This window comes from Dasypus novemcinctus, chromosome 14 (genome assembly GCF_030445035.2).
Source record: "Dasypus novemcinctus isolate mDasNov1 chromosome 14, mDasNov1.1.hap2, whole genome shotgun sequence".
NCBI lineage: Eukaryota > Metazoa > Chordata > Mammalia > Cingulata > Dasypodidae > Dasypus > Dasypus novemcinctus.
The window spans coordinates 16,545,355-16,568,134 of record NC_080686.1 but is presented as its reverse complement, the minus strand read 5'-3'; the positions used below and the strand labels follow the sequence as shown (position 1 = coordinate 16,568,134).

The 22,780-nt window shown below is 36.6% G+C and overlaps 1 protein-coding gene across 2 annotated transcripts in view; it reads left to right on the top strand.

The window, feature by feature from the left end:
• Window positions 1-22,780, top strand: part of ATP6V1H (ATPase H+ transporting V1 subunit H) — a 127,372-nt gene that overhangs the window by 73,877 nt on the left and 30,715 nt on the right. For both annotated transcript variants that reach the window (XM_004479847.3, XM_004479848.3), the window contains 2 exons: window positions 1,044-1,169; window positions 19,037-19,138. In XM_004479847.3, the coding sequence (XP_004479904.1) occupies window positions 1,044-1,169; window positions 19,037-19,138 (228 nt within the window). The remainder of the gene's footprint in view (window positions 1-1,043; window positions 1,170-19,036; window positions 19,139-22,780) is intronic.

Below are 22,780 nucleotides of genomic sequence, written 5' to 3'. Positions count from 1 at the left end.
ATTGTTTAAGGCCTGTTGTTTTCTTTTTAAAAAAATAAGATTAGTGATAGTTTTCTAAATTATTTGATCTATGCCTTCCAGTTAGTAGATTATTATTTATCATTGAGTGTTCATCTTGAATTTGATAATTTGAAAATTATTAGTTCCATAAAGTTAGTGGGAAAATGGGTGCATTTGACAGAGGTTTACCTCTGTTTTGCCTGTTATTTAGGGGTAGGATACCAATGTTAAAAAACACAACTCGCATTACCTTAAAATAAATTACTACATTATTCAAAAGGATCCTAATCAGTAAATCCTGGGTATATGGAACTGTCACTATATTTGTCTACTGTTTAACAATATTTAAACTTTTAATATTAAAAAGTTTTGAATGCTGAACTGCTCCACACACAGAATGGTTTTTGAATTGACTAAAGTATATTGAAATTTGTTATAGGTACAGAGGTGTTTGTTTTTAATTAATTTATAATGGATTAAATCAGTTAATGAATTACCTCTACACTGTTGGTAACCACATTGTAAAATACTGTACTGATTCTTGGGTTTTCTTTTCTTTTTTTTTGTGATACAGTGTCATAATTTATTGTGTACGTAATATAATAGTATTAGAGTATCCCATTTTATGTTCAAGTATTAGGTTTCACGTAACTATACATTACTATATTGAGTGATCTGGCAAATATAGTTATTCAAGTATCTTGGTAGAAAGTCTGCTACTGTCAGGGATTTTTTTTTTTAACAGACTAATTATGTACATACTAGGGTAAGGAATATGAAACTAAGTGCTCATTTTAATATCTCATGCCAAATAATTAAATTTGATAGGGGTGTTGTACCTTAGTATCCTGAATAAAATTTCACATGATTCATTAAAGATAATTTCAACTGTTCTAGTAAACTAAATTTAGTGGTAATATGTTAATAATGTACAAAGGATGGTCAAAATCTTTGTAATAAAGTGATCAATGAAAAAGTTATAGTTAATTTTGGAATAACTGTCAGATTCTTATAAACTTTGAATTCTTTAAAAATTTTTATAGCTCGTTTGATGAATACAGTTCAGAACTTAAATCTGGAAGGTTGGAATGGAGTCCTGTGCACAAATCGGAGAAATTTTGGAGAGAGAATGCTGTAAGGTTAAATGAGAAGAATTATGAGCTCTTAAAGTAAGTTTTTTCCCCCAATTTACACTCTTAACATTCCTGTTGTTCTGTATGCTTGCCAACCCTTGCTTTTGTCACTCTTAAGTTTTCCGTATTCTACAATTAAATTAAATTCTATTTTCTTGCTAACTAAGTGAAATATTGAGTACTTCCTCATATGTGTTTTGAACATTTGGATATATTCTTTTTGGGCAAAAGTGCCTGTTCTGGTTATTTTTTTTTTCCTTCCATTTCATAGGAGTTCTGTGTGTATTCTGAACGTGAGTTTTTTTGGTCTTATCTATTTATTGTAAGTATTTTGTCCCACCTTGTGGGCCGTCTTTTCACTTTCACTATGGTGTCCTGTACAGTACAAAAGATTTCAATTTTGATGATGTCCAGTTTATCAGTTTTTCTTTTAGTTGCTTGTGCTTTTGGTGTCATATCTAAGAATCCATTGCCAAATCCAAGGTCATAAAGATTTACCCTATGTTTTTTTCTAAGAGTTTTTATATTTTTAGCTTTTACATTTAAACCTTTGATACATTTTTAGTAAATTTTTGTGTATCATGGCAGTAAATGTCCATTTTCCTGCTTTTGCATGTGGTTTTCCCAGCACCATTTGTTGAAAAACTGTTCTTTCCCCATTGAATCATCTTGTTGAAAGTCAGCTGACCGTGGTCACATGGGTTTATTTTTGGATTCTTAATTCTATTCCATTGATCTGCATATCCCTCCTTACACCAGGACCACAATGTCTTGATTACTGTTGCTTTGTTCTGTTTTGAAATTGCCAAGTGAGTCCTCCAAGTTTTTTTCAAGAAGGTTTTGATTATTCCATGTCCTTTGCAATTTCCTATGAATTTTATAATCATCTTGTCAGTTTCCATAAAGAAGCCAGCTGGGCTTCTGTTAGGGATTGCATTGGATCTGTGAGTCAATTTAAAAAATATTATGGTTTTAACAATGTTGTCTTCTTACCAGTGAACACTGTATGTTTTCCCATTTATTTAGATCTCCTTTCAACAATGTTTTATAGTTTATAGAAGTTTTGCATATCTTTTGTTAAATTTATTCCTAAGTTTCTGTTTGTTTTGTTTTTTTTTTTTTGAGGTAGTGGGGCTGGGGATTGAACCCAGGACCTCATATGTGGGAAACCGCTTCAACCACTGAGCTACATCAGCTCCCCTGAGTTGGTTTTTTCATTTGTTTTGCTTGTTGTTTGGTTGTTTTTTTATGAGGCACCAGGAACTGAACCCAAGACCTCCCATGTGAGAAGCAGGCTTTCAACCACTTGAGCCACATCTGCTCCCATATTTTATTCTTTTTGATGCTTTTGTAAATGGAATTGATTTCTTAACTTCATTTTAGATTGTTCATTGCAAGTGTATACTGGTACCTTGTTGAACTTTTTTATTAGTTCTGATAGTTTTTTAGTGTTTTCCTTAGAATTTTCTAAGAATTTCCTTAGAATAGAGGATCATGTCATTTGCAAAGATAGTTTTACTTCTTCCTTTCCAATCTAGTTGTTTTTTATTTCTTTTTCTTGCCTAATTGCCTAGCCAAAGATATTACTACCTGCGGGTCTCTCCAAATTCATTATTCTATGGCATATTTTGCACCAATATCACATTGTGTTAATTGCTGTACTGAAAAGAAAGTCTTTTGGTAATATGAGCATACCAAATTTTCATTGTTCCTTAAAATTGTTTTGACTCTTTTTGACCCTCTGAATTTCTGTACAGAATTTAGAATGAGTTTGTCAATTAAATAGTCCTATTGGGGATTGAGAGAGAATTAATATTTTTGCAAATTGGAATCTCCAAACTATGAAAATATTATATCTCTCATTTATGTAGGATTCTTTTTCAGGTAATATTATGTGTAAGTCTTGCACAACTTTCATTAGGTTTATTTTAGATTTCTGTGTATTTTTTTTCGATGTTCTTGTAGATTGTCACTTGATTATTTTCGTTTTCTAATTCAACTTTAGTAGAACTTTCTCTGATGATAAAAATGCTTTATATTTGCACTGCTCAATACAGTAGTCTGTGGCTAAAGAGCATTTGAAATATGGCTAGTGTGAGTGACGAGGAACTGAATTTTTGTCTTAATTTTTAATCAGTTTAAATGGCTGCATGTGGCTATTGACTAACATATTGGACAGCATAATTTGTGGTTGGTTTATGGAAATACTGATAATACAGTTCTGTGTTGTAAATCAGATTGCTGCTCAACTTCCATCACTGCCAGCTTGGAGTTTGTTTTTTTTTTCAAGTTGTTTAACCTTTGTCCATCTGACTTTCCACTTGAATATTTTGCTGCAGTTGTTTGTTTCCCATTTTGTCTATCTTTGTGAGAGTGTGTTTTAAAAATCCTTTTACTGTCTTTTTTTTTAAAGGTACCTAGAAGGAGCAAAGGTATGCATGTGTTCAATGGAGTGTCTTTAGGCTGACATATATCTATTGTTTAGACTTTACTTTCTATGTTTTATTATTTAAAGATAAGTGTGGCAAACCCAAGTGAGGGGAGTGGATGTGGCTCCAGTGGTTGAGCTCGTTTCCCATGTATGAGGTCCCCGGCCCTGGTACTATAAACCAGCCAACCAGGCAACCAGCCAACCAACTGAATGGTTGGCAGATGTTGTCAGGGCTGATGGAGAATGGTCAGTAGGAAAGATGGATTATCTTTTCTGCATTGTCTTGCTACTTTGAATTTCTAACAGCAACAACAACAACAACAAAATAGAGCTCTGTTAATATTTTTCAAGTCTATTCTTTTGGAAAACCTGAACATAGTGGAACATAAATTATCATTAAAGTATTACATGTATCTTTATTATGCTACACTTAAATAACCTTATGAAGTGTACAGTCTATTTTCTGGCATTAGGTTTCAATTTTTATGACTCCTTGAAATTAAACCCTTTATCTTTGTATGACCCTTCGTGATTTTTCTGAATAACCAGAAGCAATGACATGTGGTGTTTTAGTTTTCTTTTGTGTTTATGTGCTGATGAGAAATTTGAAGGCATTGTTTGTCTTTAGTTTTTATTCCTATGAATTATCTGTATGAGGGTGATTGATAGGAGGGCATACTCGTGCTGCCCTTCAAACTAGCTGATGAACTAGATGCAGATGAAGTCTTTATCTAATTCTGCTATTACAAAAGCCCAGTGCATATTGGTCTTTTTGTCTGTGGAGAAGAGCACTTACGTGAGTCAGGCTATGGCCTATTTTCAGGTAATGCCAAACTTTGCAAGTATGTGATATAAGCTTGTTTTTTCTCTAGCTCATGTGGGCACAAATGTATTCAGAAAATACTTTGTAGCTTTGCATATTATAATTTTGAAGTAAATATATGTTTTGAATAAGGACCTGTTTTGAAATACGAGAAACTACGGCGATGATAAGAGAAAAGCAAAAGCTGAGGGAGCAAACAGGTTTATAAAACTGAGGAAAAACATTGTGAAACAGAATAGGAGCAAATTTGGTGAGTTATTAAGTGGAATAATAATGTGAATCTCTTTTGGATTTGAATAGACAACTTTCCAAGATTGCAAGTTTAGCAAATTTCAGTCAGAATCCTTATTTAGGATATATGTGCTGTCTCGATCCCATTGGATGACAGGATCATGGCTTGTGATGAATGTGGTGATGGAGATTTGGCTTATGACTGATGAATCCATTCTCAGCAACTGTATTTAGAGACCTCTTGGAGGGAGGATCACTCTTGGCTTTCCATGGCAGCAGCTTTTTTGAACATATTTTCTGATGATTTGAACATAGAAATGGAAAACATGCTCAGCAGATTTACAGATAATACAAAGATGTTTTCATTGTTGTTGTTGAAGATATTCAGCAGGCTAAATGGCCCTAAAGGATATCACTGAAATTGAGTCTGTGTTGTGTAGGACATTTGACTAGTAGCTCTCTGTGATTCCTTCCAATTCTAACGTACTTTGAGTCTAGGATGGTTTACGTACTCTTTTGGAGATGTTGTTAAAATGTAGATTATTTTTTTGTCTTCAAAGAGACTTTAGGTTACAGAAAGGTCACGTACTGAGTATAAGGAACTCCCATATACCCAACATCTTCCCCCCTTTTCCCCTTTCCCATATTAATAACATTTTACATGTGGATGGTATATTTGTTACAATTGATGTACAAATATTTAAACATTGTTACTAATCATGGTCAATAGTTTACATTATGGTTTACATTTTGGACCATACATTTTTATAGATTTTGATGAAATTTAACATGGCCTGTATCTATCATTGCAAGATCATGTTGATCAATTCTATCACTCCCCAAAATGCCCCATGTTCCATCTATTCTATTCCTCCTTTCTCCTCCTCCCCTTGAGACTCACAGTAACTCACTGAAAGACAATATTCGTAGTTAACTTCTTTGAGGGCTTGACATCCTGGCCTGTCCTCCCCTATTAGGCACTGCCTATGCTCTCAAGAGACCCCCTTCCCTCTATTTGAGATCACAACAGGACACCCTAGGATGGGAATCGAACACCTTCCCACTCATTGTGTGGGTCTCTACCCACTGATACAACACACTATGACAAGATGAACTCTACACACTTCTTAGAAACCTGCCCCAGGTGCACCCTGTCCTGCAAACATTTCCCTATCTAACACCCTAAACCAGTAACCTTTCCTTGCCATATTTGCCAAAAGAACATTCTGAACATTGTAGTTTCAATCACATACCCACTAATCTCCATAGTTCACCTGCTCCTCACCTCATCCCTCTCCCCAGTTCATGGACAGTCCAACCCACCCTCCTCACCTTATCCCTTACCCTCACAGACCAGAGCTGCCCAATCCAATAGCATCACTGCTCCAGTGTTATGCCTATCCACTGCACACCTACACCTTTCCACCTTATCATATATTTTGCCCATATGGGCGTTGGCTCTCAACCTTCTCCCTTTCTGTTTCCTGTAAACCTATCTTCCATATTCTAGCTCTGTGAGTCTGCTCAATTTGATTAATTCATATCAGTGAGGTCATGTAATATTTGTCCTTCAGTGCCTGGCTTGCTTCACTTAACACAAGGTCTTCAAGATTCATCCATGTTATCCTGTGTGTTAATACTGCATTCCTTCTTACAGCTGAGTAATAGTCCATCATATGTATTTACCACAATTTGTTTACCCATTTATCTGTTGATGCACATTTGGGTTGTTTCCCATTTTTGGAAATAGTGAATAATGCTGCTGTGAACATTGGTGTACATACAAGACAGCAGATCTTACAGTGGTGAAAGGGATAATGTCAAAAATTTTTTAAATTTCATATTTTTTATTTAAAAAATTAAATTTTCGTATTTTATTCCTTTTTAAAAAACTATCATTATGATTTCATTTTTTTATTGTATTCAGTTATTTCGTTGGCTTCAGTTTTGGAGATTTGGATTACAGAAAGTTTACAACTGCGTTAGGGGAGGATCCTTGGTGCAGGGTGTCAGAGATGGGGATGCATGGGAGGAGGCATAACTATAAGGCATATAAATGTTTTCAAGTGTTCATGGGGCATTATCACAGTGGGTGGAGACTCACATAATAACCAAAAGAATATCGAATTCCCATCCTGGGGAGCACTGCCACATTCTCTAATGGGACAGCAAGAATCTCCCGAATACAGGGGCAGTGCCTAGTGAAGGAGGATGGACAATTGACAGGCCCTTCATAGTGATAACTGTTCTTATTAAGAACTTTTTCTTTTGAAATTGAAACTTAAGTAGTATTATCGGGTGCCTAAGAGTTACCTCCTGAGGGCCTCCTTGTTACTCAAACGTGGCCTCTCTCTAAGCCAAACTGAGCATATAAATGCGTTACTTTCCCCCCAGGTTGGGACATGACTTCTGGGGACAAGCCTCCCTGGCACAGAGGGATTACTACCAAGCACCAGTTTGCAATACAACTGGGAAAAGACCTTGACCAAAAGGGGAAAATGGTAAAGACAAATGAGTTTATATGTCTAAGAGACTTCAAAGTGAGTTGGGAGGTCATTTCAGAGGTTATGCTTATGCACATCTCAGCAAGATCTCATTGACTGCCAAAGTAAATATTGCTTGAAACAGCAGGGCTCCTGAGGGCTTTGGAGATATCCAGAAACTGTAGGTAGGGCAGACAGCTCAAAAGTTTAACACCTGCCAGTGGAGCCTACTTTGGAATTTATGCTCCCCAGTGGGACAGAGTTTTACTCAGTTGTGGTTTCCCTATACATGGCTCTTCTGCCCCTTCTATTTTCACCTATAGTTAGTACTAGAGTTGATAGGTGTATGTCCAAGAGACATAAATCTTTAGGCTGTTTTGTGCCAGCTGGGCCCTGAATCTCAACAGAGTGGCAACAGAGTTGAACTATTCTCTAGTTCATTGGACTTACCTAGGACAAATAAAAAGGAGATGATGATGGACAATGACCATCCCAAAGATCAGAGATAGTCCCATCCATCTGCCCCATGGGATCCAAGCCCCTTCTCAAGTAGAGGCAGAGTGGGCATCACCATCTCAGAATCCTCAGGATTGAGGAACGAATGATGGACTAGAGTAGACTTACTATTATTCTGCTGTAAACTGTTATTCTAGCAATGGAAGAACTGTTATCACTGATGTGGAGGCAATGGCCACTGGTGGTTCTGAGGGGAGGGAGAGAAAAAAATAGGTGTAATATGGGGGCATTTTTGGGATGTGAGAATGGTCCTGAATGACATTGCAATGACAGATACAGGCCATCATATATCTTTTCATAACTTATAAAATTATGCGGGAGACAGTGTAGACTACAGTGTAAACTACACTTAGTGGCAGTGCTTCAAAATGTGTTCATCAATTGTAACAAATGTACCACACTAATGAAGGATGTTGTTAATGCGGGAAAATGTGCAAGGGATAGGGAGTGGGGCATATTGTGAACCCCCATATTTTTTTGGTAACATTTATGTAATCTAAGTATGTTTAATATATATATATATATTATTAAAAAAATGTAGATGATAACTCTGGAAGTCTAGAGTGGGCCCTGAGGTTCAGCATTTCTAATTTTGTTGGTTTTCAGACTATATTTTAAGTAGTAAAGATCTCAGCCATATGGAGAATGACTTAGGTCACAGAATATGGTTTAAGAAAGGGATTGGAAAACTTTTTTTGTAGAGGCCCGGATAGTAAATACTTGAGGCGATGTGTGGGGGTCTTTCTCTGTGACATCTGCTCAGCTCTACTGTGGCAGCACCAAGACAGCCAGGAACAGCAAGTGAACTAATGAGCGTGGTTGTGTTCCACCCCAGACAAAACACTGTTTTGATTTTTCATTTGTTTCCATTTGAATTAAATTAAATTAAATTTTAGAATAATTTGCAAGTTGGCCTTTTTAAAAGCGCATCCAAAATTTGAAATATTAAAATTATAAATATTTGGAAAATTGAATGTTTTTTGTTTCACCTAAGTAAGTTTTTATTTTCTTGAACTGAAAGAATTGCTGTCAGGGTCTGGTTTTTTATTGCAGGCTGGTGGATTCAGCAGATAGTAATTCACATCTCACTTTAAACAATTGCTCTGTGTCTTAGCCAAATTACTTAGCTTTTCCCAGGCCTCATTTCCTCATATATGGGTCATTGGGAGTAATGTATTTACAGAGTTTGGAACATGCATGTGTATAATAAACATTCTTTACTTTTTCCCCTGTTTCTTGGAAATCCATATTTTCCAGTTAATTCAGAAGATAGAAAGGTGTATAATTACTTGATAATGAAATGATTCCTTGATTGACCACAAAGTTCTTTATCAGTGTTTGTGTTTCCTGTTTATAGATTTTAGCTATTTGACTTGCTGAGATAGGAAGAGGTAGGCAGAGAAACCTTAAAGCAAGGTCTTGGGAGATTTCACCAAGTAACTGTGATCCAGGAACTAATTTAAGTAAGCATCAGAGTCATGCAAAATTTGAAGAAATTAAATATAGTTGAGTTCTGTTACCTTTAGATATTTGCTATAATGCAAATGATATACATAATATTAGTTGTGTTTCAAGTTGTTTCCTAGAAAATATTTTAAAAAATAAGATTTCTGTTTGGTAAATGAATGGTTTGTATGTGGTTACCTCTAAATGGTCTCTTAAGTTGTTTTTGCTTTTTTTTTGACACACAAGAATTAAAAAAAATTCTTTTTAATTTTTAAGTTTTTTCTACTTCTTTGTACTTGTTATTTCAAGATTAGGAAAATATGAAAGTATATGTTTATAAAAGCTTGGGGAAATTCTTGTATCATTTTTCTCCTGTAATTCTCAACTATAATTTGGACCAATAATAAAATTAAGTAATTCTTATTCAAATTTAGGTTGAGTCTTCAATTTGATATCACTTTACATCATTTAGTAGATGTATTTTACATTGACCAGTTGTCCAGTGTGATATGTAATTTTATTTTTTTCATAGAAGTTATAGTAGTTTACATAGAAATCATGTGTAAAATATAGAGTTCCCATATAACACCCTATTATTAACATCTTCCATTAGGGTGGTATGTTTGTTGCAATTGATGAAAGAACATTTGTATAATTGTACTATTAACTATACTCCATGGTTCATATTAGGGTTCATGTTTGTGTTGTACAGTCTAATGGAATTTTAAAAAAATTATTTTTCTAGTAACATGTGCACTCCCAAATTGCCTTTTTAAAACCATATTCAAGTATATATTTCAGTTCACAATGTCCTATCATCACCACTGTCCATTACCAAATGATGATTTCCATCTTTAGAAAGAGACTATGTATAATTTAAGCCTTAACTGCCCTTTCCCCACTTCTGTCCTAGTCCCTGTTAACCTGTATTCTAATTTCTGTCTCCATGAATTTACTCGTTCTAATTATTTCGTATCAGTAAGATCATACAATATTTGTCGTTTGGTGTCTGGCTTATTTCACTCAGCAGGATGTCTTCAAGGTTCATCCATATAGTGGCATGTATCAGAACTTTATTTCTTTTTATGGGTAAATAATAGTCCATTCTATATATACACCACTTTTAAAAAATCCGTTCATCAGATGATGGATAATTTGGTTGCTTCTATCTTTTGGCAGTTCTGATTAATGCTGGCTAGGAACATCGGTGTGTATGTATATCTGTTCGAGTTCCTGCTTTCAATTCTTTGGGGTATATACCTAGAAGTGGGATTACCAGGTCATATAGTAATTCTAAGTTTAACTTTCTGAGGAACTGCCAAACTGTCTTCCACAGCAGCTGCATACTGTACATTGGCACTAACAATGAATGAGTGTTCCCATTTCTTTGCATCCTCTCCAACACTTGTAATTTTCCATTTTTTAATGGTGTCATTTTAGTGGGTGTGAAATGGTAACTCATTGTTTTTTGATTTGCATTGCCTAATGGCTAATGATGTTGAGTATCCTTTCATGTGCTTTCTGGCCATTTGTATATCTTCTTTGGCGGGATGTCTATTCAAGTCTTTTGCCCATTTTTAATTGGGTTATTTGTCTTTTTCTTGTTAACTTGTAGGATTTCTTTTAATATTCAGGATAGTAAACCTTTATTGGATATGTGGTTTCTAGATATTTTCTCCCATTGTGCAGGTTGTTGTTTTACTTTCATGACAAAGTCCTTTGCCCAAAAGTTTTAAATTTTTATTAGGTCCCATTTATCTATTTTTTTCTTTTGTTGTGCAACTCTAAGAAAAAATTGCCTAACACAAGGTCCTGAAGATGTTTTCCAGTGTTTTAGTTTTATAATTCTGGTTCTTAATATTTAGTTTCTTGCTCCATTTTGTGTTGATTTTTGAGTATGGTGTGTGAGGTAAGGTTCACGTTCATTCTTTCAATTAGGGATATCCAGTTTTTCCAGCACCATTTTTAGAAGTAATATTCTTTCTTAATTGTGTGGACTTGTCACCCTTGTCAAAAATTAGTTAGCCATATATGTGAGGATTGATTTCTGAACTCTCAGTTTGATTTCATTGGTCTATATGTCTGACCTTGTGCCAGTACCCATTCTGTTTTGCTTACTGTGGCTTTGTAATAAGTTTTAACTTTGAAATGAGAGTCTTCCAATTTCATTTTTCTTATTCAAGATGACTTACGCTGTTTGGGGCCCCTTACCCCTCTGTATAAATTTGATGGTTAGCTTTTCATTTATGCAAAGCGTGTTGTTGGAATTTTGATTGGGATTGCATTGAATCTGTAAACCACTTTGGGTAGAATTGACATCTTAACATTTAGTCTTCCTATTTATGAGCACAGAATGTCCTTCCATTTATTTATGTCTTCTTTGATTTTTTTTTTAGCAATGTTTTGTAGTTTTTTTGTGGAGAAGTCCTTTACATCCTTGCTTAGATTTGTTCCTAGATATTTGTTTTTTTTCATTGCAATTATAAATGGAATTTTTCCTTAATGTATTTTTTAGGTTATTACTAGTGTATAGAAGCCCTACTGATTTTTGGGCGTTGTCCTTGTACCCCACCACTTTGCCGAATTTGTTTGTTAGCTCTGGTACCTTTGTTTTGGATTTTACTGTCAATGTGGTATATTGATTTTCTTATATTGAACCACTGCTGATCATCTGGGTTAAATCCCACTTGATCATGGTGTATAATTCTTTTAATGTATTGTTGCATTCAGTTTGCTAGTATTTTGCTGAGGAATTTTGCATCCGTATTCATAAGAGGTATTGGTCTGTAATTTTCTTTTCTGCTGGTATCTTTATCTGGCTTTGATATAAGGGTGATTTTGATCTCATAGGATGAGTTAGGAAGTTGTCCCTCCTCTTCAGTTTTTTGGTAGTTTGAGCAAGATTGGTGCTAATTCTTGGAATATTTAATAAAATTAAACAGTGAAGCTATCTGGTCCTGGGATTTTCTCTGTTGGAAGGATTTTGATTACTGATTCAATCTGTTTGCTAGTTGTTAGTCTATTGAGTTCTTCTATTTATTCCTGAATCACTGTAAATAGTGTGTTTCCAGTAATTTGTCAATTTCATTTAGGTTATAATTTGTTGGTGTACAGTTTTTCACGGTATTCTCTTTTAATCCTTTGTGTGTGTGTGTGGGTTGATAATGTCGACTTTCATTTCTGAGTTTAGCTATTTGTGTCTTCTCTTTTTTTTCTTTGCAGTCTAGCTAAAGGTTAATCAATTTTAATATCTTTTCAAAGAACCAACCTATGGTTTCATTGCTTTTCCCTCCCTTCTCCCTCTCTCCTTCCCTTTCCTCTCTTTCTCTCCTCTTCTTTCTTTTTTTTCTATTTCATTTATCACCTCTCTGTTTGTTACTTTTCTTCTTTTTTGCTTTGCTCTTTTTTCTAGATCTTCCAGTTGTGAGATTGGGCCTCTGATATGAGATCTTCCTTTTTAATATAAGCATTTAGAGGTATAAATGCTTTTGCTATATATATAGCATGGCCTTTGCTATATCCCATAAATTTTCGCTAGTTGTATTTTCATTTTTATTTGCCTCAAGCTATTTCCTGATTTTCCTTCCAATTTCTTCTTTGACCCATTGCCTGTTTAAACACACATTATTTAATTTCTACATATTTGTGACTTTTTTTCACAGAGAATAACCCATGTGCACTAAAGTGTTATTCTGTTCTGTTATTGGGTAAAGTGTTCTATATATGCCTGTTAGGACTAGTTGACTTATAGTATCATACGTATTTTCTGTTACCTCATTTATCTCCTGTCTTAGATGTTCAATCCATTATTGAAAGTGGTGTTTTGAAGTTGCCTACTATTAATACAGCATCCTCTATTTCTCTCTTTAAAACTGTCAATTTTTGCTTCACGTGTTTTGGAGCTCTGTCACCAGGGGCGTATATATTTATAATTATTTTGTCTTCTTGTTGAATTGATTAGTTTGTCAATATATAGTGACCTTTTTGTCACTGATAGTAGTTTTTGGCTTTGTCTATTTATCTGATATCTGTATAGTTACTCCAAATGTCTTTTCATTACTATTTGCATGGTATATATATATTTTTTCTCTTTCAGCCTACTTGTATCATTGAGTTTAATGTCATTGCATGGTATATATATATTTTTTCTCTTTCAGCCTACTTGTATCATTGACTTTAATGTCATTCTTTCATGAACAGCATGTATTTGGGTCATAGTTTTTATTCATTCTGCCCATTTCTTTGTTTTGATTGGGGAATTTTTTTTCCATTGACTTTTTTTTTTTAACATTTATTTTTTATTCATTTCTCTCCCCTTCCCTGTCTCCCAGTTGTCTGCTGTCTGTGCCCATTTGCTGTGTGTTCTTCTGTGACCACTTCTAACCTTATCAGTGACACCAGGAATCTTTGTTTCTTTTTGTTGTGTCATCTTGTTGCGTCAGCTCTCTGTGTATTCGGCACCATTCCTGGGCAGGCTGCACTTTCTTTCATGCTGTGCGGCTCTCCTTACGGAGCTCACTCTTTGCGTGTGGGGCTCCCCTATACGGGGGACACCCCTGTGTGGCATGGCACTCCTTGTGCGCATTAGCACTGTGCGTGGGCCAGCTTTACACCGGTCAAGGAGGCCCAGGGTTTGAACCACAGACCTCCCATGTGGTAGGCAGACGCCCTATCCATTGGGCCAAGTCCGCTTCCCTCCATTTACTTTTAAAGTGACTGTTGCTAATGCAGGACCTTCTTCTGCCATTTTGCTCTTTTGTCTTTGTATTTCTTGTACCTCATTTCCCCTCAACCCATCCCTTAATGCCTATTTTCTTATTTATTTCATTTTTTGTAGTGTACCATTTTGACTCCATTTTCATTTCCCTCTGTAGATATTTTTCACGTATTTTCTTTGTATTAACATAGGACTTAAATCTGTAATAATCACATTTTATTTGATACCAGTTAACTTCAGTGGCATACAAAAACACTTCCCCTTCCTCCCTTCCCACAGTTTTTTGTTGTACTTATTACACATTATATCCTTATATATTTAATGTCCAAAACTATAGTTTTATCATTACTTTTTACGTATTTGCATTTTTGAACTTGTAAGGAATATAATCACCTAAATGGTTACCTTTACTTTATTTCTTTATGCTGCTTTGAACCACTCTTTAGTTACTTTCATTTCCTTCTGAAGAACTCCCATTAGCATTGCTTTTAGGGCAGGTCTAGTGGTGCCAATTTCCTCACATTTTGTTTATCTGGAAATGTGTTTATTTCTCATTTTTGAAAGACAGTCTTGCTGTATGTAAAATTCCTGGTTGACAGTTGTTTTCTTTCCACACTTTAAAATGTTTCATCATACTGTTTTTGTGTCTCCGTGGTTTCTGATGAGAAATCAGCACTTAATCTTTTCGGGGCTTCCTTGTGCATAATAGGCTGCTTTTGTTTTGCAGCTTTCAAAACTCTCTCATTGTCCTTGGCATTTGATGGTTTACCTCTTGTGCTGTCTGGGCATGGTTCTCTTTGAGTTTATTCTGTTTTGGTTTCAGTGGGCTTCTTGAATGTGCATAGTAATGTCCTTCATTAAATTGGGGAAATTTCCTGCCATTATTTCTTGGAATATTTTCTGCCCCTTTTCCTCTTTCTTTTCTTTCTAGTGTAACTGTTGGTATGCTTGTGGTGTCTCACAGGTCTCTTAATCTCTGTTCAGTTTTTAAAATTCTCTTTCTCTCTTTCCCCCTGCCCGCCTCACTTCAGTTGTCTTGTCTTTGAGTTTACCGATTCTTCAGCCAGTTCCAATCTGTGGTTAAAACCCTCTAGGGAATCATTGATTTCATTGATTGTGGTCTTTAACTCCAGTGTTCTGTCCAATTCCTTTTTGAAATTTCTCTCTCTTTATTGAGATTCCTCAATTGTTCATTCATTGTTTTCTTTGGGTCCTTTAATTCTTTTTCTGTGTCTTCCTTCATCTTCTTGAGCATATCAAAGGTTATTTTTTTGATGTCTTTGTTTGGCATGTCCAAAATCTGGTCGTCTTCTTTGATGGCTCCTGGATTTTTATCTGGTTCCTTTGTATGGGCCATCATTTCCTGTGTTTCTGTTTTGTAATTTTTTGTTTCACAGTCTACAATTCAATATTTAAATTGTTAACTCTGGGATTTAGTCCCTGAGCTGTCTGTTTCTTAAGTTTGCGTCTAGTTAGTGATATGACAGAGATTTCCTTGATTGTCAGGAGCTAACAAAACAAATAAACCAACCCAAAAAAGCACCTTTCACAGCTTTTGCAAATTGGCTTTCTATTGATTGGTGCTGTCCACCAGAGTTCAGCCCTCCTACCAATATCAGTCTGAAGTGAATGTGAACTGCAGGGTCCTCTCTGTCATTTCTGAGCCTGGGTCTTGTCCTGGGCTTGTGCTTGCTGGTGGCCTTAGAAATTCCTCTGTTTCCAGGAACTGGAATGCCCTTCTCCCTATGAAAAAGACTTTCATCCCTTTCCTGGATACTCTATTGCATGATATAAGGTAGGTAATCTTTTGCCCCAAGCGCTTTGACTTGTTTCTTATACTTTTTCAATGTCTGCAAGCTCTTTCTGCCTGAAGTGCAAGTGCTGGGAGGGTGAGCCAGAGATGAGTTTAGTGGTTTTGTCTTTCAGGCTGCCTTAGGATCTATAACATAAAATTTCCCATTTTAACCTTTTTTAAGTGTGTAGTTCAGTAGCATTACTTACATTCACAGTATTATTCTCCCATCACCCATCCATTATCAGAACTTCTTTATCACTCTAGCAGAAACTCTGTTTCCATTAAGCGATGGTATAAACATTCTTAAGTGTGCACAGACATCTTGTGGAAATATGCAGATGTTGCTGTACTAGAGATTCCTAGAAATACAATTGCTCAGTCAAAGGATATATTTGTTTTAAATTTCATTAGGAACTGTCAAAAATTGTTTTTCCAAATTGGCACCACTTATGTGCATTTAAATTATTCATTCTCTTTGCGAGTGTTTGTTGAGCATCTGTTATGTGGTCAGTGCTGTTCTGGGTGTTGCCAGTATAATGGCAGATGGAGCAAAGTCCTGATTCTTATCAAACCTACCTGGTATTTGGAGGAAGAAGAGAACCATTTAAGGTGCACTATAATGGCAGGTGGCGATTAGTACTCTGAAGGGGAATGAAGCAGAGGAATGGTGTAGAGAATGATGGGGGGAGAGTCGGGGGCTTTCAGGAAGAAGGTGACTTTTGAGCTGAGAACTGAATAAAGCCAGGTGTCAGCTTTAAGAAGTGGGTTTGGGGAGAGAATCATGTCAGTAGAGGGAACCATAAGAGCCATGGTTTTGAGATGCGAAAATCCCCGAGTCCATAGATTCGCAGAGAATCCATTGTGTCAGAGATGTGGGGAGCCGGGAGGAGAGTGGCAGAAAGTGAGGTTGTAGGGGTCTCCAGGGCTCAGTCAGTGGAGGGCTTTGCGCGCCGTGGTGAGGACTGTACACTTTGCTAATCCACAGGGGGAGAGGCATGGCCAGATTATACTTACCAGGCTGAGCCTGCCTGCTCTATGGAGAAGAGGTGGTCATGGGAAGCAGGTGCAGTAGAAGTAGGACGTCCAAGAGGAGGCCAGTGCAGTGGCCTCAGGGCAGGACGATGATGATGTAGACCGTGGTGGGCAAGATGGCGAGAGGAGCCTGGGCTGGGTGGGGAAACATATTTTTTTTCCTTTTTTAAAATTTTTATTAGAGGAGTTGTAGGTTTATAAGAAAAAGCTTGCTTTAAATACAGAGATCCCATGTGTGGGTAGGGATACATATTGATGGCTGAACTGACAGGATTTGGTGATGGCTGGAGTTTGGAGTATGAGAGAAAAAGAGGAATGAAGGATAAAAAATTTGGGTTTTGAATAACTTGGTTAGTGAGGGTTCAGTTTATAGTTAGGATCACCTTCAGTTTATCAGAGCACCTTTTCTTCACAACCTAGCCTGGGCATCATGTTACTTCTGACTTTTGCCAGTTTACTGAAAAATATTTCATGTTCATTTCAATTTGCACTTCCCTGATTTACTATTTAGACAGCATAGTTTAATATTTGTTGGCCTTTTGTGAGTACGATTTGCCTCTTTATCACCTATACCCTCATCCCTAATGGCTTGTCTTTTTTATTAATAAGTATTTATTTTAGATGTAAATTATGTGTTAAATACATTGCAAATATTTTCTTACAGTTTAATGTTATTCTTGTCACCTTTTATGTAGTGGGAGTTTTAAATTATTAGAGGTGAAAATTGAAGACTTTTACCTTCTAAGCCTTTTAGAATTCCTTTCTCACTCCAAGATGATAAAAAAATGTTTCCCATATTTCGTACAAATAATTTAATATTTCCCTTTTGCTTTATGTCCTTTAGTAAACTATTCTGCCTTTTCATCAATTAACTCTTGCTTTCTTTCTGATTAGGCTTATTCTAAGATAGTTAATAGGTTCCTTGTTTCTCTACTGTATTTGCTAGTTGGTAATTATTGGTATATTAGGAAGTTATTGTTTTTATATGCTTGTGGGTGCCTATTTATTTTATTAATGTACCTGTGGTTTTTCAAGTGATTATCTTTGATTTCCTAGGTCATCATACTGACTGGAAGTAATGACAATGTTTTTTTCTTTTTTCTTGGTACTTTTCCTACCTCTTATCTTTTTTTTTTCACCTTATCGCATTGTCTAGACTTCTAATGTGATGTTACATAATAGTGAACATGGTATTTTTTTTTCTGATTTTGGCTGTGGTTGTCTAGTAAATACCCTTTATTAGATTGAGGGCTTATCTGCCTCGTTCTAGCTTATCTATGGTTTTAATCAGTAATAGATGCTGAATTTTATTTTAAAAGACTTTTTGTTTTTAGCATTGTTAATTTACTGTTGTTTGCCCCTTCTATCTGTAAAAGTACTAAATTACATTAAAATATATTTTAAATGTTGATACATCCTTGCATTTCTTTCTATCTCCTGATACACTACTAGATTCATTTTGCCAGTTCTTTAAGGTGTTTATATCTTTATTTTATATCTTTATTTCGATTGCTGGTACATTAGAAAGGGATTTTTTTTTTTAGTCTTCTACCCAGGCATTTAAAAATATTACTCATTCTAATTGGTTATCACAGTTCTTCTCTCCTTGTAGACCCAGTTGAAAAGCTTTCCATCTATCTCTGTGCCCTTGACCAGTCCAAATAACATAGGAACTGACCTAAACCTTCAGTTACAGCACGAGGAAAGCAGTCCTTTCCCAGCTCCTTGGGTTCTGGGCAGTGTTGTCCTCCTCTCCCGTCACCTCAAGGACGTGTGCAGCCAGGGACAAATGCACCTCTCCACAGGGTCCTCAAGGCAGCACGTCTTCAGCAAGGGTGGCCTTCTCTGCCCTTGGTTGGCTGCTGTCTCAGAAGTTGTTTCACTCTGTGCATATGGTTGCTCCAGAGAAAGTTTTGAGAGTCAAGGAATCAAGATTGTGGTTTTGGACTGCCTTCTTAAACATTCACTTGCATGGTGGATTTAATTCTATTTGTGAAATATGTGTTCTAGTCTTTTCTGAGATTTGGGACAAGAGAGGGGGGACATATGTGTGCTTTCTGTTAGTCTGCCATGTTGTTCAGAGGGTGCTGAAAATAATTGTTCGTAGTAATAAAAGGCGCTAACATTTTCACATGATTTGTTTTTAAAATATTAGCAAGGTTTCACAGTTTGTCTTAAATTGAAATACTTTTACTCACATTCTAGTTCCCAATATTTTTGGATTTGTGCAGTATCCATTGTGAATCTGAAAGTAACCCATTATTATGTAGGTCTAAAAGGTTTGCTAACTTACATGTAGTAGTGAGATAGAGAAAAATGTGTTATGTATAAACATCTATTTTCAGAAGACATCTGCATTTTACCTGTGCTTTGTTGTACGCTACAGAAAAACTAGAAATTACTGTCTCTTGAATTTGGATTAATTTCAGGATCTTGACGAAGCTGCTGGAGGTGTCAGATGATCCCCAGGTCTTAGCTGTTGCTGCTCACGATGTTGGAGAGTATGTGCGGCATTATCCACGAGGCAAGCGGTAAGGGAGGTGTCAACCGCACCTGGTTTCTACTCGTTCAACATAGGATTCCATCTAATGGACCTACTTAAGGTAGAGGAGTTTAGCAGAGGAGCTGATGGAATAAATTACATGAAGAGGACCATAATATTGAGAATTATGATAAATTAATTAAAATGGGTAGCGTACACTTCTGTCTTACTTGTTTAGGAGCCAAAGAAGAGTATATTGGAAATTTTGTGTTAAAGATTTTCTTTGGTTTGTATAATGTAATTCAATAGCTATTTTGTGAATACTGGTTATTTCTCAACTACTATTTATATTTACTGAGATGAATTAGATGTAGTAGTTGATTTCAATAGGTTCAAAGTATAAAAAGAAATGTAACCTGTAAAGAAAAGTTGCAATAGTTGTATAGTAATGTAATTAGATATTTGGAAGCAGTGAAAAGGGAGAAATAATTGGTGTGGGAGGAAACAAGACTGTACAGAGGAAGTGAGGCTTGTTGCATAAGTTACAGTGACTTAGTACATTAACAGTGAAAAAGATGGACACATTGAGTTTACAAACGTAAGCAATCAAAATTGCCATTATTATATCGGGGAAAGTATTAAATAGGGCAAAATGGTTATTTTATGTTTGGAAAAGGGAGAAGGCATAGTACCTTGGTTTGATAATGTTGCTATATATTCCACTTGCTAATTGGTTTCCTAATCTTTAAAATGGATGATAATATTCCTTCCTCTTGAAGTGGATGTTAGGATTCAAAGGATTGATACAAGTACAGTTTTTAGAACACTGCCAATAGGTTCATAGTAAGTACTCAATAATAATAGCTGCTTCATTAATATTAATATTTTATATTCATAAAAGATATGTATAAGGAAGACACCTAACAGTCTTTATCTTATTTTTCAAATAAGTGTCAAAATGTATAAACCCAAAACTTCTTAGAATAAGGAAAAATTGACAGAGCCTCCATTGTAGTTGCAGGCTTCACTATTCAAAATGACATTGTGACTTCTTTGCCTTAATGTACATAAATATTTAAGCATCATAAAACATCAAGGAATGACTAGATGATATCCATGCTTTCAAGTGGTAAAATACCCTCCCTACCCCTGAGTGTCTATGGAATATATTATTATTTTTTAATTAAAAAAAATTTTTTTTTTGGTACTCACTGTCTCCTCTCTGTGTCCATTCACTGAGTGTTCTATGTCTGCTTGGCTGTCTCTTTAGGAGGCACTGGGAGCTGATTCTGGGACCTCTGGTGTAGGAGTCACTCACTTTCTTGCGCTTCCTCAGCTCGCTGGTCTGCTGCACCTCTCACTGTCTCTCCCCTGTCTACCTTTGTTGTATCATCTTGCTGTGCCAGCTGCCTGTGGCATAGGCTTCAGCTCTCTGCAGCGTGGGCTTGCCATCACCAGGAGGACCCAGGAGTCGAACCCGGGGCCTCCTCTATGGTAGATGGAGCCCAATTGCTTGAGCCACATCCTCTTTCCTGACTATATTATTTTTGATCTTTGCTTTCTTTTCTGTGTCTGCGTTTGTAGTAGCTCAGGTTGCTTTGTATTAGTGGACTTTGGTAATCTTCACTCCAGAGTTATGATGGTTTCATCTGTGACAGAATTTGCCAGAACTGTGGAGTGTCACATGGGTCAGATGCTGAGCTGTTGGATTAAACAATGTATGGAGAACTAAGCTTGGAGTAGAAGAGGGGGAGATGCAACCCAGCTTGGGGCTCATTATAGAGAGGAGAGGAAGCATTGTCATTCAGGTCCCTTTGGAGTAAAGGGAAATTTTCTCTTACATTTCTTCTAGGTTGGAACAATGACCATGAACTTCTCAGAACTGGACAGGCTGGCTAACCATGCCACATGGTAACCTCTAGATATGGAGTGGGGCGTCTACCCAAATTTGAATTCTTCTTGGGGCTAATAAGAGCAGTGCCAGTGGAAGAAACATTGAAAAAGTGGCACATGGGAAACTACTTAGGAAACCTGGAAAATTATTTACTGTAGATAACGAGTCACTCTGTGTTCAGACTGCAGGTCTTGATTCTGATTGAGTAGTGCAGACCCTTGGTGGTGGCCTTGCCTAGCGTATTCTCAGGGCCCTTCAGAGGACAGATGGCACAGATGCAGACAACTGCAGAGGAGTGTGTGCGTAAAAGTTAGTACCGTGTAGGAAGCCTCACACACAAATGGAAAATGAGTACATTACGGAAAAAGCTTTTTGTGGGGGAAATAATAACAGAAAATATTAGATTCACTTTTCACTCCATATATATATATATATGAACACATTAAAAGGTCCTAGACTATTTCTTGCAGCATTATTTATAATAGCAAAAATTTAAAAAATAACCTAAAGATGCAATAGTAATGACATAGTTAAAGACTGTGGTACATCCATATGATATTGAGGATTTATGATGACATGAGAAAATGCTTGTTATAAACATTGAAAAGTGCTTGTTATAAATGTGCAATAATTGTAGCAAAGTACCTTCTTATTAGATACAAATATGCATGCTACGTGAAACAAATCAATGGAAGTATTAACAGTGCCTGTCTCTAGTCTGTGGGATTACAGGTTATTTCTGTTTTTTCCTTAGTAGATTCTATATTTCCTCATTGCATGTGGGGAAGGGAAGCAGTGCATTGTTTTTGTTACTTCCATGTAACTGAAAGTATATGTGGAATTAATGTCACATGCATGTACTTCCCACTCTGTAAATGTGAGAGATCTCTCCCCATCAGGAAGGAATCACTCCCACTACTGTTGGGAATGGCCAAGATTTAGCCTGAGTGCCCCCACCCTGTGATGTCCAAAGTTTTCCCCATGTAGCTGGTGTCCTCTCGGTTGGGAAGTCAGAAGCCTCAGTCTCACCACACCTGCTGGGGCTATCACACTTCTGCCTGCAGAAGTCGCTGATAAACCCCAACAAGGTCCAGGTCATGTAGGCAGATTCCAGTGCACTCAAGGGAAAACTACTGACTCTTTGACACGCCCCCTTCCTGGAAGGAACAGATGCTTTGGATTTCAAAGAAGGCACATGCTTCACATGCGCTTTTTCCTTGGTCCTTTATATCGGCCAGGCCTCAACTCAGCGGTGCTCGGGTAGGGCCCAGGCCAACAGGCTGTGATGGAGGCCGTCCAGCACACTGTGGCTTGCTCTCCCCTGTGTGGCTCCCCAACCCAGTGTCTCCTTGGAGTTAAAACTCTGTGGCTGACGATTTTGCTGATTGGAGCTTCTGGCAAAGGGAGGAAGTCTCCACCCAGAGGTACCCTTTGGATTTGGCCTCATCGTCTCCTTGACACAGGTACCAGGTGCACCCCCTTTGAAAAGCAGCTTCTTGCCTGCCAAAGTGACTGACCAGGCCTCATGAGTTTATCCATTGCTGACAAAATTGGTATTATTTCCAGTTCTTGAATTATTAATAAAAGTGAACTCTCCATGTGTTTCCTAGCCAGTTGTAAATTTTTAAAAAATAGAATGCCCATCTATATCATTTGCCCATTTTGGAGAGTATATTAAATGAATATTGTAGTTTGTTTCTTACAGTGTCTATAGTTTGATTTATAAAGATATTGGTAAACTTGAGTGTATTGTTAGGCAGAATTGGATGCTTAGCTAAGGTATCTGTTAGTACCCTG